This window comes from Micromys minutus (assembly GCF_963924665.1).
Source record: "Micromys minutus genome assembly, chromosome: 18".
NCBI classification, from domain to species: Eukaryota; Metazoa; Chordata; class Mammalia; order Rodentia; family Muridae; genus Micromys; species Micromys minutus.
This window is the reverse complement of record NC_137953.1, coordinates 4,318,556-4,332,077: the sequence shown is the minus strand read 5'-3', so window position 1 is coordinate 4,332,077 and position 13,522 is coordinate 4,318,556. Positions and strand designations below refer to the sequence as shown.

Sequence of the window (13,522 nt, the reverse complement as noted above, 5' to 3'; positions counted from 1 at the left end):
TGGAGCTGCTGCTGCTGCTGCTGCGGCCACTGAGACAGCCATCAGCTTAAGCTGACGACCCGGGCCGGCAAGGCTCCGGAGCTCGGAGCTCCTAGTCGTCCGCTGTCCTGCTGTGCACCTGCCAGGGCCCGTGTCACCGCAGCCTCCTTTTGGCCAGCCCGGAAGCTAAGGCTGCATTGTTGGGATTTGATGCACTAATCTCCTGTCTCCGCCGCCTTTCCCTCCCTCCCTTCGTCTGTCTTTCCTTCCTGTGTTTGTCTGCCCTCCTCGCTCCCTCCCTCTCTTTCCTCTCCTTGCTTTCTGTGGTTTTCTGCAATGATGAGACAGGCACCGACAGCCCGAAAGGTACTCTTGCTTGCTCCGGTCCTGCTGCTGGGTTGCCAGGGCGATGGAAGCAGGCTGCTGGGGTGGGGGTGGGGGCTGATTGACTTCGTCAGTCTACCTGGCTGGGGGAGGAGGGTAAGGATGAAGGGGAGGGAGGAAGGAGAGGTGTGTGTCACTACTGTGCCCCACCCTGGACATTTATCTGCTCCTTGATCCACCTGCTCTGGACTCTGAGTCTGTACCAGGCCTTTTACCCAGTGGCCTCACAGGCTTGGGCTTCAGGCAGTCTCTACTGCAGTCAGGGTTGAGAGGGTTTCCGGGGTCCAGCCTGAGGCAGCAGGCCAGCTGCATCAGTGCATGAAGAGACCTACTTACCAGCCTTTGCTGGAAAGACTTACTCTTGTTCTCCCAGCATCCCGCCTCCCCAGAGTTTGTGCTGGGGAGTTTACCAGGGCAGGAAGTGGACCCTAGAATAGTTTTTGATCCACCGCTGTAGTGAATTAGTCCTTAGCGGAGGGTGGAGGTTGGCCATCTTGGACTCGGTGTCTGCAGAAAACAGAGCTCAAGCTGAATCTTGACTTGCTAGAGCCTTGGGCACAGGCAGCAAGCTTCTGGGAGTTGGAGCTAATTGCCCCTTAGCCACTTGAGAGTATCCCAGAGGCCTCCTGGGTTGCTTTGGGAAGAGTGTTTCCTAAGGGTTGCCACCCACCCCCACTTTGTTCCTGCAGCTGGGAGGGTTACTTTGCTGAGCTGTGGGCTTTTACTAATGCAGTATTCATGTACTGACACCTGAGCCCTGTGCCTCAGGGACGAGCCTGCTGCACGGCTGAGGGACAGTTAGCCTGCGCTGTCCTAGTGGTCTGAGCTCTCATTTTCTGGGGGTCTGCACTGTTGTCATGTCCCCTCTAGGGTCTGGCACTTGAAGGGAGAAGCTGACATGGGCAAGTCCTTGGGACCAGTGGCTGGGTGGGGCCCCAAGGCTGGAGTGGCAGGGACTGTTCACAGAAGGATGGTTGCTGGAGGTCTTCTTGCCAGCTGCTGCCCTTGGTCTCCTGTGGCTCAGCCTAGGGACCTAGACTTGTGGGAGCTGCAGGGGTCTGAAGGGCTAAAAGTAAGGGTGGGAACGGCAGCAGGAGATGCAGGCCTGGAGCAGGCACAGTGGTTTTCTGAGGGAGGCAGTGGGGCAGGGCTGGTGGGCTATCCTTGTCTATTGCTGCTTCTGCTCTCATTGCTACCTCTGTCCTCCGCCGTGACCCTCTCTCTCCTGACTCCTCCTCTTCTGGCTCCTGTTGCCTGTCCAGACCACAACTCGACGGCCCAAGGTGAGAACAAGCAGTCTCTGTAAGCCACTGCTGAGTGCACATACGTTTCAGGCATGTGCATGTATGTGGGCAAGCATGCTAACAAGTAAATGCTGGTTGCCGTGTACCAAGGGAGAGGAGGAGCTTGAGGCTGGTAACTGGACTCCCTGGGAAAGTGATGACTAATTCCTTTTTGTTTTTAATGTGTATGAGTGTCTGCATGTATGTCATATATGTGCCTATATGTGCCCTCAGAGGCCAAGAGAAGGTGTCAGGTATTTTGGGAGTTGTCATGTAAGTGCTGGGAATCAAACGTGGGTCCTCTGGAAGAGCGGCCAATACTCTTCCGAGGCATCTCTCCAGGCCTGACAACTTCTAATGCTTGAGAGGTCATCTCAGCCAGTAGATTGGGTGTGGGAGAGCAGTAAGAGGGGTTATGGCTAATCAAGACGGGCTTTGATCAGCTTGGAAGGGTGCAACTAAAAGTGAGTGCTCTGGTTCCTGGGTGAGAGGTAGGAGCATTGTGGGTAGTCTGAGGTTCAATGTCGCCGGGACAGCACTGTCTACCCAGGGTTTGTGGCCTCCTGAAAGCTGGCCAGCCCTCCACCCCCACTCCAGCCTCAACAGGAGCCTGAATACTGTTACTTAGAGCTTTGTCCTGGGTGAGGAGATCAGGGGTCAGCTCTCCTTACCTTGTTTGGAGGGTAGTCTGTAGTTTCTGTCCCAGCCTAGTAGCCTATAGGATCCATTGACATAGACCAAAGGAGTGAAGACTAGGGAGGCTTACCAGGAAGCAAGCCTGACTCCACCCTTTTGGCCCCGCCCTCTGTGAACAGGACAGTTGAGAACAGCCTCTAATCTGTTCTTCTGGGAATGACATTGAGGCACTTTTGTCTGCTGGGGGAGTTGGACGTGCACCAGCATGCTGGGAATGGAGTATTAAGAAGTTGCTAGAATGATCACAAGTGGGTCACAGAGGGGAGTTCTGGGGAGTGAGATGTGTTTTGAAGGCTAGGCAGAGTGGGGAGGAATGTGGACACAGTGCCAAGGGAGGAACCTTATAATCTTATGTCTCCCATCCTCTCTTTTTCTCCACTGTCCTTTGTTACTGCTACTTTTTGGCTGTCATTGTCCCCTCTCCTCCCCACCCTCCGCCTTTGGTCCCATTGTGCTTTCATATACACTGTCTTTCTCTCCTCTGCCTCCTTCTCTTGCTCCCTCTCTTCTTCCACACTCCCATATTCTGTTTTCTTTGTGGCCTGCCCTTCTCCTCTCAATAGCCTACCCGTCCGGCCAGTACTGGGGCGGCCGGGCCCGGGAGCTCCCTAGGCCCCTCTGGGTCAGCATCAGCCGGTGAGCTGAGCAGCAGTGAGCCCAGCACCCCAGCTCAGACCCCATTGGCAGCACCCATCATCCCCACACCGGCCCTCACCTCTCCCGGAGCAGCACCCCCACTTCCTTCTCCTTCTAAGGTAAGGACAGAGTCAAGGCACTTTTGTAACCCTGGCTAGGTGCTAGAGACTTTTTCAGGGTTGGGGAAGACCTGGGACTGGAACCAAAGAGTGGGGATATAGTGTGCTCCTGACTGCAGTGTCCCTGTCCTTTCCCCATACCCTCTCTGTATCTCATGCCACAGTTTCCTCTTAGATGTTTGTATGCCACTGGCTCTTGGTTCTCAGTCTAGGGAAATGCTTTTATATGTTCTCATCTTTGCTTCAGCTCAGTTTTGGTAGGGTGGGGCAGGAGTGTGCGCAAACCATGGGACCTCCTCTTGGCAGGAAGAGGAAGGGCTGAGGGCCCAGGTTCGGGACCTGGAGGAAAAGCTGGAGACCCTGCGTCTGAAACGCTCGGAAGACAAAGCAAAGCTGAAAGAGCTGGAGAAGCACAAGATCCAGCTGGAGCAGGTGCAGGAATGGAAGAGCAAAATGCAGGAGCAGCAGGCAGACCTGCAGCGGCGCCTCAAGGAAGCGCGGAAGGTGCGCCTCGGATGAAGCTGGTGCTGGGAAGGTGGAAGGACACAAATAAGGGAACTGGAACTGGGCTGGAGTATAGGGTGCCCCGGAAGACAGGGTAGTGTTGGAGTCACTCTGCGCCTGCCCCACTCACTTCTGACCCCCAGGAAGCCAAGGAGGCTCTAGAGGCAAAGGAGCGCTACATGGAGGAGATGGCGGACACGGCCGACGCCATCGAGATGGCCACTCTGGACAAGGAGATGGCTGAAGAGCGGGCTGAGTCCCTGCAGCAGGAGGTGGAGGCACTGAAGGAACGGGTAGACGAACTCACCACAGACTTGGAGATCCTCAAGGCTGAAATCGAAGAGAAAGGTGAGAGACCAGGAAGAGCGGGGCCGGCTGGTCAGTAGGACCGGCATGAACACACTGTTGCTCTCACAGGCTCTGATGGGGCTGCGTCCAGCTACCAGCTCAAGCAGTTAGAGGAGCAGAATGCCCGCCTGAAGGACGCCCTGGTGAGGTAGGCTTTCCTCTGCCCTTCGCTGCCTCAGGTCAGAGCGTTCATTCCCTCTGACTGCCACACGCTCTCTGCCGTCTCTGTCTTCTCTTTGAGTCCTTCCCTTGCTCCTTCCACTCCTCCATAGGATGCGAGATCTCTCTTCCTCAGAGAAGCAGGAGCATGTGAAGCTCCAGAAGCTCATGGAAAAGAAGAACCAGGAGCTGGAGGTTGTGAGGCAGCAGCGTGAGCGTCTTCAGGAGGAGCTGACCCAGGCAGAGAGCACCATCGATGAGCTCAAAGAGCAGGTGTGAGAGGCCGGCCCTCACCCACCCCGCACCCTGCGCGCTCCCATTGCCTCCTCTTGCTTCTAGGCCCTTACGCAGCACTTTTCCCCACCCCCGCCCCTTGACAGGTGGACGCTGCTCTGGGAGCCGAGGAGATGGTGGAGATGCTGACTGACCGGAACCTGAATCTGGAGGAGAAAGTGCGGGAATTACGGGAGACCGTGAGGGACTTGGTAAGAAGAGAGCACACCCTGACTTCTGACCCTGATGGAGAATATTTGGAGAGAATTTCTGAGAGATTGGCATCAGTCCCTGTCCTTAGAGCGGGGATTCTGGTAAGGGACCGTTCTGCCCTGCCATCCTGACCCTGCCTGGATGTTCTTCCCACTGTGCCGTCCAGGAAGTGATGAATGAGATGAACGACGAGCTGCAGGAGAACGCACGCGAGACGGAGCTGGAGCTGCGTGAGCAGCTGGACATGGCGGGCGCCCAAGTAAGGGAGGCCCAGAAGCGGGTGGAAGCCGCCCAGGAGACGGTGGCCGACTATCAGCAGACCATCAAGAAGTACCGCCAGTTGACGGCCCACCTGCAGGTGCCTGCCTCTCCCCTGGTCTCTGATCGAGGCAACCCTAGGGTTCCCGGGACCAACTGTGCTTCTCTGTCTGCTCACAGGATGTCAACCGGGAGCTGACAAACCAGCAGGAAGCATCTGTGGAGAGACAGCAGCAGCCACCGCCAGAGACTTTTGATTTCAAAATCAAGTTTGCTGAGACCAAGGCTCATGCCAAGGTCAGGAAAGTGGGCCCCTTAAAGTCAGGGGTGTTAGCCCAGGTGGAGGAGGGGTAGCTGTGGGCTGACTTGGGGTGGCATTCTGGACTTAGGGTGCTTTGGGTGGTAATTGTGGAAGAATCCTGGCCTGGACTCACTCTAGAAACAAGAGGCCTGGTGGTTCTGCGGCTCTGCACCCAGACTGAGAGCTCCTTTCCCTGTGTCTACAGGCAATTGAGATGGAGTTGAGACAGATGGAGGTCGCCCAGGCCAACCGGCACATGTCCCTGCTGACAGCCTTCATGCCTGACAGCTTCCTTCGGCCAGGCGGAGACCATGACTGTGTTCTGGTGCTGCTGCTCATGCCCCGACTCATTTGCAAGGTATGGCCAGTCGGTCAGGAAAAACCGATTCGGTGTGCTGTGAGGGGACGGCGGCAGGCGGCAGCTGCCCACACAGCTCACACGGTAGAGTAGGTCCTCTCACTCAGCAGGGTCAGTGAACACAGCCAGCTGCCACATTCAGGAGCTCTGAATCTGCATTCCACCAACTGCAGATCAAGAAAAACTTTGTGCATGTACAATTGTTCTCTCATTGTGTCCTAAACAATCTAGAATAGCCTTGATACCATTTAGCTTGGGTTAGGTATCTTCAGTATCCTAGAGGTAAACCACAGGAGTGTTACATGCAGAACCTGTGCATTTTACATGAGGTATTCAAACATCATGTGTCAGTGTTTACAGGAGGAGTCTGAACCAGTCCCCTCCAGATAAGAGAAGCTGTCTGAGAAGGAGAAGCAGTTGCTGATTACTTTAGCTGAGGGGTAGAGATTCCTAGAGGAAAAGCATAGCCTGGGTACCAGGGGATCTTGGCAGATTACAAGCCTGCTCGCCGTGGCCTCCTGTCCGTCTGAGAGCCATGTCTCCTCCTCTTGTGTGCATTCACCCCCCACAGTCATTTGGCTGTGTCACGGGTTCCTGGACCCTGGCCTTCTTCCTACAGGCAGAGCTCATCCGCAAGCAGGCCCAGGAGAAGTTCGACCTCAGCGAGAACTGTTCGGAGCGGCCCGGCCTGCGAGGCGCTGCCGGGGAGCAGCTGAGCTTTGCTGCCGGGCTGGTGTACTCGCTGAGCCTGCTGCAGGCCACGCTGCACCGTTATGAGCAGTAAGAGAACCTCGTCCCCCCGCACCCTGGGCCCCGGGTTAACTGCCTGGAGACCGTGCAAGGGGCCCTCACAGAGCCCCTTCCTGGTCCTCAGTGCCCTCTCTCAGTGCAACGTGGACGTGTATAAGAAGGTGGGCAGCCTGTACCCGGAGATGAGTGCTCACGAGCGCTCCTTAGATTCCCTCATTGAGCTCCTGCACAAGGATCAGCTGGATGAGACTGTCAACGTGGAGCCCCTGACCAAGGCCATCAAGTACTATCAGGTCAGGGTCCTCCAGGGTACACAGGTTTCATGGCTGTGACTGGTGTCTTGAGACCAGTTTGTTCTGGTTTTATTTTTATTGTTGTCTGGGGTTGGAGGGGAGCGATATATTTCTTTGTTTTGTTTTGTTCTTTTGAGACCAGGTCTAATGTAACCCAGGCTGGCCTTAACCTTGAACTCCTGATCCTCCCGCCTCCATCTCTCGTGTTGAGATAATAGGTCTATGCCATCATGCCTGGATAAAAAAATGTTGTGTGTGTGTGTTGTGTGGCACAGCATACATGTAGAGGTCATAGGACCACATGAGGCAGTTGACTTTCTTTCCATCATATGGGTCTTGAGGTTTGAACTTGAGCAAGTGTCTTTACCACAGAGCTGTCACTGGCTGCTCTTATAAGACACTATCTTACTGTAGCTCAGGCTGGCCTTGAACTCCTGATGCTCTTGTCTTAGCCTCCCCAGCTCTAGGATTATGGACCACCAGTCCCAATTCTTGTTTGTCTGATGTGAACTTGCCTTGTGATGTCACTTCCTAGAGGTTTTGGAAAGTTTTGTGCCTCCAAAGACCACACACAGTGTCCAGGACTCAAACTCTAGTTTGGGGAAAGGGCAGTCTCCCAGCCTTTTCCTTCACGGACTAAAGGCTGCCTCTGTGTTGTTCCTCCTCAGCATCTGTACAGCATCCACCTTGCTGAACAGCCGGAGGATTCCACCATGCAGCTGGCGGACCACATCAAGGTGACATGTCTAGATCAGTGACTAAGCTTCTGTAGAGATGAGGGAGGAAACCAGACTGAGAGTTCTGTGGAAGCAGGGGACCCATGTGCGCACGCATTAGTAACAGAAGATGGGACATGCCGTCGATGAGGGTGGCTAAAGGAGCTCCTGTGAGGGGCTGGCGAAGACCTCGTGATTCTTTCTGTACAGTTCACCCAGAGTGCCCTGGACTGTATGAGCGTGGAGGTGGGGCGGCTGCGTGCCTTCTTGCAGGTGAGGGCACATCTGGATCTGAGGCGTTCTTCCTTGTCCCTTCCCCTCCCCTTCTACCTGGTGCTAATGGCGCTTATTTTCTTTGCGTGTGTAGGGTGGGCAGGAGGCAACAGACATTGCCCTTCTTCTCCGAGACCTGGAAACGTCATGCAGTGACACCCGTCAGTTCTGCAAGAAGATCCGAAGGCGAATGCCGGGGACAGATGCTCCTGGGATCCCGGCAGCGCTGGCCTTTGGCTCACAGGTTGAGGGCTGAGATTGCGAGGGGAGGAAGCTGAGCAGAAACAGGCGGGGCCTAGCACATTAAGATCTGGGTCTGGTCAGAGGATTGAACCGGGAAGTTAGGAATTGCGATGATGGAGCGGGACGGGCTCTTGACTCTAGCCTGTCGCACAGGTATCTGACACACTCCTCGACTGCAGGAAGCACTTGACATGGGTGGCAGCTGTTCTGCAGGAGGTAGCAGCTGCAGCCGCCCAGCTTATTGCTCCCTTGGGAGAGAATGAGGGACTGCCCGTGGCTGCACTGGAGGAGCTGGCTTTCAAAGCAAGCGAGCAGGTTGTCCTGGAACCTTGGGCTGTGGGCTCTGGGGAGACACTGGCTATTGCAAGCTCTTCATACCTGCTCTTGGCCGTGCAGATCTATGGGAGCCCCTCCAGCAGCCCCTACGAGTGTCTGCGCCAGTCATGCACCATCCTCATTAGCACCATGAACAAGTTGGCCACAGCCATGCAGGAAGGCGAGTATGACGCAGAGCGGCCCCCGAGCAAGGTAGGCGGAGGTTCCTGGGGACCCAGCGTCCTGCTTGTAGAGAGTGGGGAGGTTGGAGGGAAGGGAATCCTGCCTAGAAGTCAAGGTGATTTTCCTGTGACTGGAGTGGTCTCTTTCCCCTGCCTCCACCATCTGACCCACTCTATCCTTTCCCTGCCTCCACCATCTGACCCACTCTATCCTTTCCCTGCCTCCACCATCTGACCCACTCTATCCTTTCCCTGCCTCCACCATCTGACCCACTCTATCCTTTCCCCTGCCTCCACCATCTGACCCACTCTATCCTTTTCCTGCCTCCACCATCTGGCCCACTCTATCCTTTCCCTGCCTCCACCATCTGACCCACTCTATCCTTTCCCCTGCCTCCACCATCTGACCCACTCTATCCTTTTCCTGCCTCCACCATCTGACCCACTCTATCCTTTTCCTGCCTCCACCATCTGACCCACTCTATCCTTTTCCTGCCTCCACCATCTGGCCCACTCTTTTTTAGCCTCCTCCGGTTGAACTTAGGGCTGCAGCCCTGCGTGCAGAGATCACAGATGCTGAAGGTCTGGGTTTGAAGCTTGAGGATCGAGAGACAGTCATCAAGGAGTTAAAGAAGTCACTCAAGATTAAGGTGTGGAAGACTGGAGAGATGGATCGGTGGTTAAGAGCACTGGCCGCTCGCTCTTCAGGGGACCCTGGCTTGATTCTCAGCACCCACATGGTTGCTCACGACCATCTGTAACTATAGTTCTAGGGGTCCCAATGCCCTCTTCTGGCCTTGGAGGGCACCAGGTACACTTATGGCACACAGACATACGTGCAGACAAAAGTGCACATAACATAAATCAATTTAAAACAAGCTAAAGGCTGGGAAGTGTGGTGGGACTTGGCAGTGTTGAGTGCGGGTGTAAGGATCAAGGTGCATGTGAACGGAGGAGAGGTGGGACCTGCAGCTAGGGGTCATCTGGGAAGGAGCTCCACATCCCACAGCCTAAGCTGGTCCTGCGGCTCCAGGGGGGTACTGAGGAACTGAAGTGTTTCCTCCTCCAGGGAGAGGAGCTAAGTGAGGCCAACGTGCGGCTGAGCCTTCTGGAGAAGAAGTTGGACAGCGCGGCCAAGGACGCAGACGAGAGAATTGAGAAGGTTCAGACGCGGCTGGAGGAGACTCAGACCCTGCTGCGCAAGAAGGAGAAGTGAGCATCCCCTCTGCAGCTTTCTGTGCATAGTGACTCCTTTGCCTTGCAGTGCTACTACCCCACTGCTCCTTCCCCTCCCACTGTCTCCGGTTGCCGTCGAGGGCCTGCCACCTCACAGGCTGTGAGGAGGGCTGTGCCTGAGCCCGTGCTGTCTCCCACAGAGACTTCGAGGAGACAATGGATGCACTTCAGGCTGACATCGACCAGCTGGAGGCAGAGAAGGCAGAACTCAAGCAGCGCCTCAACAGCCAGTCCAAGCGCACAATTGAGGGGCTCCGGGGCCCCCCGCCATCAGGCATTGCTACCCTGGTCTCTGGCATTGCTGGAGGTGAGTATGCTGACGAGGTGGCCTTGGCCCAGAGGACAATGACTTGACCACCTCTCTTCTGGCCCCAGTTTGACTTCAGGTGCCTGCACTCTAGGTGTTCAGACAAGAGCATACTTGCCCCAGTTGCATGCTGCCATTTCATCAGGGCTCTGTTTTCCTTGAAGACACATTCACAGACCTCTGTAAAGCCGCATGCTACCACGGCTGTCAGTTTACAAAGTAGACTAAGGACTGGGTGAGGCTCTGGGAGCTGTCCCTCTGGATCTGCCATCTGGCTGTCCCATGTCAGCCCTATTCAGGAGAGGCCAGGCCACACTGCTGGAGTGTCCGGCCTCGTGTGAAGCCAGTACCTGATGGCACGCAGTGCGCCTGCTCCATTCCATGTGTGTTTTGACTGAGGTCAGGGAGCCTTCCGTGGAGTTTGTGCCTTCCGGGCTTTGTCCCAGCCCCGGCTGCCTCTCGGTTCCATTGCCCTGGTCTGTCTCTGCCCCTTTTAGTTTTTGCTTAACATTTTCACTCCAGAGAGCAGGCCAGCCCACAGTAAACCACCAGGGTCTCTGGCCTTTCCTTGTGCTCTCCTTTACACGTCTGCTCACGCCTCCTCACGCCCCAGAGGCAGAGACGGGGTCTTAGAAAGTTCTGCTGGTGAGGATAAGGATCTTCTGCATGCCCAATGTCCCCCCATTGTCTAATCTCTCTCTCTCTCTTCTGCTCCCCCATGGGCTCTCCAGAGGAACAACAGCGAGGTAGAGATCTCCCCAGCTGGGGTTTAACAAGGCTACTGGGTACTGGGACTGGAGACAGCCTCAGAAGTGGGGGTGGGGGTGGGGAAGGTGAAGAGCCTCATTTTCAGCCCTGTGCACCCAGGGCTGATGACATTCTGCATGCTGTTCACAGGGGGAACTCCTGGACAGGCTCCAGGCGCCTTGCCAGGCCCAGGGCTGGTGAAGGACTCTCCACTGCTGCTTCAGCAGATCTCTGCCATGAGGTTACACATCTCCCAGCTCCAGCATGAGAACAGCATCCTCAGAGTAAGGAGCTCATGGGAGCGTGGGCCCGGAGCTCAGAGCGTGCCTGCCCGTGGATGGTCAGCGAAGGCCACCTGCACCTCTTAACCACTTACTCTGTTCCTCCCACGTCCCAACAGGGAGCCCAGATGAGGGCGTCCTTGGCAGCTCTGCCCCCACTGCATGTTGCGAAGCTCTCCCTCCCACCCCATGAGGGCCCTGGTGGGAACCTGGTGGCTGGGGCACTGTATCGAAAGACCAGCCAGCTACTGGAGAAACTAAACCAGCTGAGCACCCACACCCACGTAGTAGACATCACTCGAAGCAGCCCGGGTATGTACTCTGTACTCCCAAGACAGCTGCAGCCATTCTGCCCCCAGGGTTCTTCCGAGCAGTGGTTCAGTGGCTTCAGAATTGAGTTTCCCTGATTCTTGTGCATGGTCTCTGCCTGCTTTCTCCTTCCCATCTCTCTCCTCTCTCCTCTCTGATGCTGGGGGTCAAGGTGAGGGCCTCAAGGCTGCTAGGCCTGCTACAGCCCAGGCCATCCTCAAACTCAGAGATACCCCTGCCTCTGCCTCCCTGAGTGCTGGGATTAAAGGTGTGTGCCACCATACCTGGCACTTTTACGTTTTTTAATGCTTTGTTTTGGGGACAAGGTCTCAGGTAGTTGCCCAGGCAGACCTTGAACTTCCGATCCTCCGCTCAGTCTCTCAGTGGCTAGGGTTCTAGGTCTTCCCAGCAGAACCAGTTTACTCGGTGTCTCTGAAGTGCCTGTTGTGTGTGGGTCCGGTGCCCACGCTTTTGACTGTGCAGTTGAGCTGCTCGGGTGTCCTCAGTATCTCTCCCTCTTCACAGCTGCCAAGAGCCCGTCAGCTCAGCTTATGGAACAAGTGGCTCAGCTCAAGTCCCTGAGTGACACCATTGAGAAGCTCAAGGTCAGTCACATCCTGCCTTTCTCACACTGAGCTCCCTTGGATCGTCCCTGTGGCTTCTTTGGACCTGCTCTGTGCTCTGTGGCACCGAGTGCAGGTGGGAGGGAGGGAAGGGAGAAGTCTTGCATTAGCAGCTGGTTGATAAAGTCAATCAACAAAGAGCGTGACTAGCGTCATCTTTAGGCTGGTGAGCCACCAGTGCTGACCGAGGAGCTCTGTAGGACGTGGCTGTAGCTTCTATCAGCTGAAGCCATTAGAGAGCAGCTTATTTGCCAGTGGCCTCCCAGAAGCCATGGGCAGAGTTAGGCCTTAAAGAATGAAGACGCACATAGGAAGGACAGATGTTGGGCGGGGCCTGGGCTAGAGACAAGACCAGAAATGCAGTGGTAGGAAGCTCCCCTGGAGCTCGTGTTGCTGTGAAGCTCAGGAGGTCTTGAGCTATTGGCTGAATCCCCTAAATGAACCCTGCCTCCCTCCTCCTCCTCCCCAGGATGAGGTCCTCAAGGAGACAGTAACTCAGCGTCCTGGAGCTACTGTTCCCACCGACTTTGCCACCTTCCCTTCGTCTGCCTTCCTCAGGGTAAGGGGGACATGTGGGAGATGGTGGTGTCATGCTGGCTGCTCCTGTGGGCTCTCCCCTCCCCTTAGGACTGAAGAGGCCCCAGTCTCAGGCCCAGCTGCCTCACACACTGCTTTGCCTGGCAGGGCCAAATCTTACTTGCACAGAACCAAAAGTGCTTTCAGCACTTGGAATATTCTAGCAAATAGCTAACACCTGCCCTGACTCTCACACCAGGAGGATTTGAACTGTGTCACTGTGATGTCAGAACAGAAGCCTCAGTTTCCCAGGGGTTGCCACCGTCCAGTACTCAAGGGTCCTCAGTGTCTATGGTCAAGAGAGCCCTTAACCTGAGGTCCTCTTTCTCTCCCCAACACAAGGCCAAGGAAGAGCAGCAAGATGACACAGTCTACATGGGCAAAGTGACCTTCTCATGTGCGGCAGGCCTAGGACAGCGACACCGCCTGGTGCTGACCCAGGAGCAGCTGCACCAGCTTCACAGTCGCCTCATCTCCTAAGCACTCCTTCCCTGCCTTTCCTCTGGTACCACTGCCCAGGGCGCAGTCACCTCGGCCACTCCCGGGCTGAGCCACATGCTAGCCTCCTGAGTGGTTCAGCTTCACCTGGTGTGGTCAGGGCTCTGCTACTTCTGGAACCTGGGTTTGCCTGTTCACCCCTGGCCTCTTCCATATTTGCTGTTCACCTGCTCCCTCTTTCCTGAGGGGCCTCAGGGCATTGGAGGGGCTGACTCCCCTCCACTAAAGATTGAGTGAGGTCTCCCTGTCTGAGGACTTCACCCCTGGATTAAATAACTTCTGCTTCACTGCTTTCTGTGTGGCTCTGACAGTGAGACTCGGGCCAGCTGGCTTGGGACAAGTGGAGGAGAGCTGCTGAAGCAACCACATGTGACCACGAGGCAGGGTGGCCTGCTCTGGGGACGGGGCGGTGCTGCACACTCTGTGTGCACTAAACAGCTCTGAGCAGAGGGGGAAGGGAGCCTGGAGGGACGCTTGGAGGACAGAAACCCGCAGCCCATCAGCTCTGTGCCACTCCCTGCAGCTTCAGTTTCTGGAGCTGGCTCTCTGGTACATTGGCCGTTGTCTTTCCATCAGACTTGGGGCTCAGATCAACATTTACTAACCTGGGGAAACTGAGGCAGCAGAGCAGTAAAAAACAATGACAAAATCTGTGCCAGAAC

General features: G+C 55.7%; 1 protein-coding gene across 7 annotated transcripts in view; it reads left to right on the top strand.

Moving 5' to 3' along the window:
• Nucleotides 1–13,155, top strand: part of DCTN1 (dynactin subunit 1) — a 31,351-nt gene extending 18,196 nt beyond the window's left edge. For 2 of the 7 annotated variants that reach the window (XM_080932220.1, XM_080932221.1), the window contains exons 5-31: nucleotides 328–345; nucleotides 1,626–1,646; nucleotides 2,906–3,097; nucleotides 3,404–3,601; nucleotides 3,745–3,949; nucleotides 4,019–4,097; nucleotides 4,222–4,381; nucleotides 4,489–4,593; nucleotides 4,761–4,952; nucleotides 5,033–5,149; nucleotides 5,359–5,511; nucleotides 6,131–6,291; nucleotides 6,386–6,554; nucleotides 7,223–7,291; nucleotides 7,481–7,543; nucleotides 7,638–7,787; nucleotides 7,940–8,101; nucleotides 8,183–8,314; nucleotides 8,808–8,933; nucleotides 9,353–9,495; nucleotides 9,660–9,826; nucleotides 10,558–10,572; nucleotides 10,724–10,857; nucleotides 10,974–11,166; nucleotides 11,689–11,768; nucleotides 12,256–12,345; nucleotides 12,705–13,155. In XM_080932220.1, the coding sequence (XP_080788346.1) occupies nucleotides 328–345; nucleotides 1,626–1,646; nucleotides 2,906–3,097; nucleotides 3,404–3,601; nucleotides 3,745–3,949; nucleotides 4,019–4,097; nucleotides 4,222–4,381; nucleotides 4,489–4,593; nucleotides 4,761–4,952; nucleotides 5,033–5,149; nucleotides 5,359–5,511; nucleotides 6,131–6,291; nucleotides 6,386–6,554; nucleotides 7,223–7,291; nucleotides 7,481–7,543; nucleotides 7,638–7,787; nucleotides 7,940–8,101; nucleotides 8,183–8,314; nucleotides 8,808–8,933; nucleotides 9,353–9,495; nucleotides 9,660–9,826; nucleotides 10,558–10,572; nucleotides 10,724–10,857; nucleotides 10,974–11,166; nucleotides 11,689–11,768; nucleotides 12,256–12,345; nucleotides 12,705–12,842 (3,432 nt within the window). In that variant the 3' untranslated portion in view covers nucleotides 12,843–13,155. The remainder of the gene's footprint in view (nucleotides 1–327; nucleotides 346–1,625; nucleotides 1,647–2,905; nucleotides 3,098–3,403; nucleotides 3,602–3,744; nucleotides 3,950–4,018; nucleotides 4,098–4,221; nucleotides 4,382–4,488; nucleotides 4,594–4,760; nucleotides 4,953–5,032; nucleotides 5,150–5,358; nucleotides 5,512–6,130; nucleotides 6,292–6,385; nucleotides 6,555–7,222; nucleotides 7,292–7,480; nucleotides 7,544–7,637; nucleotides 7,788–7,939; nucleotides 8,102–8,182; nucleotides 8,315–8,807; nucleotides 8,934–9,352; nucleotides 9,496–9,659; nucleotides 9,827–10,557; nucleotides 10,573–10,723; nucleotides 10,858–10,973; nucleotides 11,167–11,688; nucleotides 11,769–12,255; nucleotides 12,346–12,704) is intronic. The other 5 variants (XM_080932223.1, XM_080932222.1, XM_080932225.1 and 2 more) reach the window with 5 other exon arrangements.
• The last annotated feature ends 367 nt before the right edge of the window (nucleotides 13,156–13,522 follow it).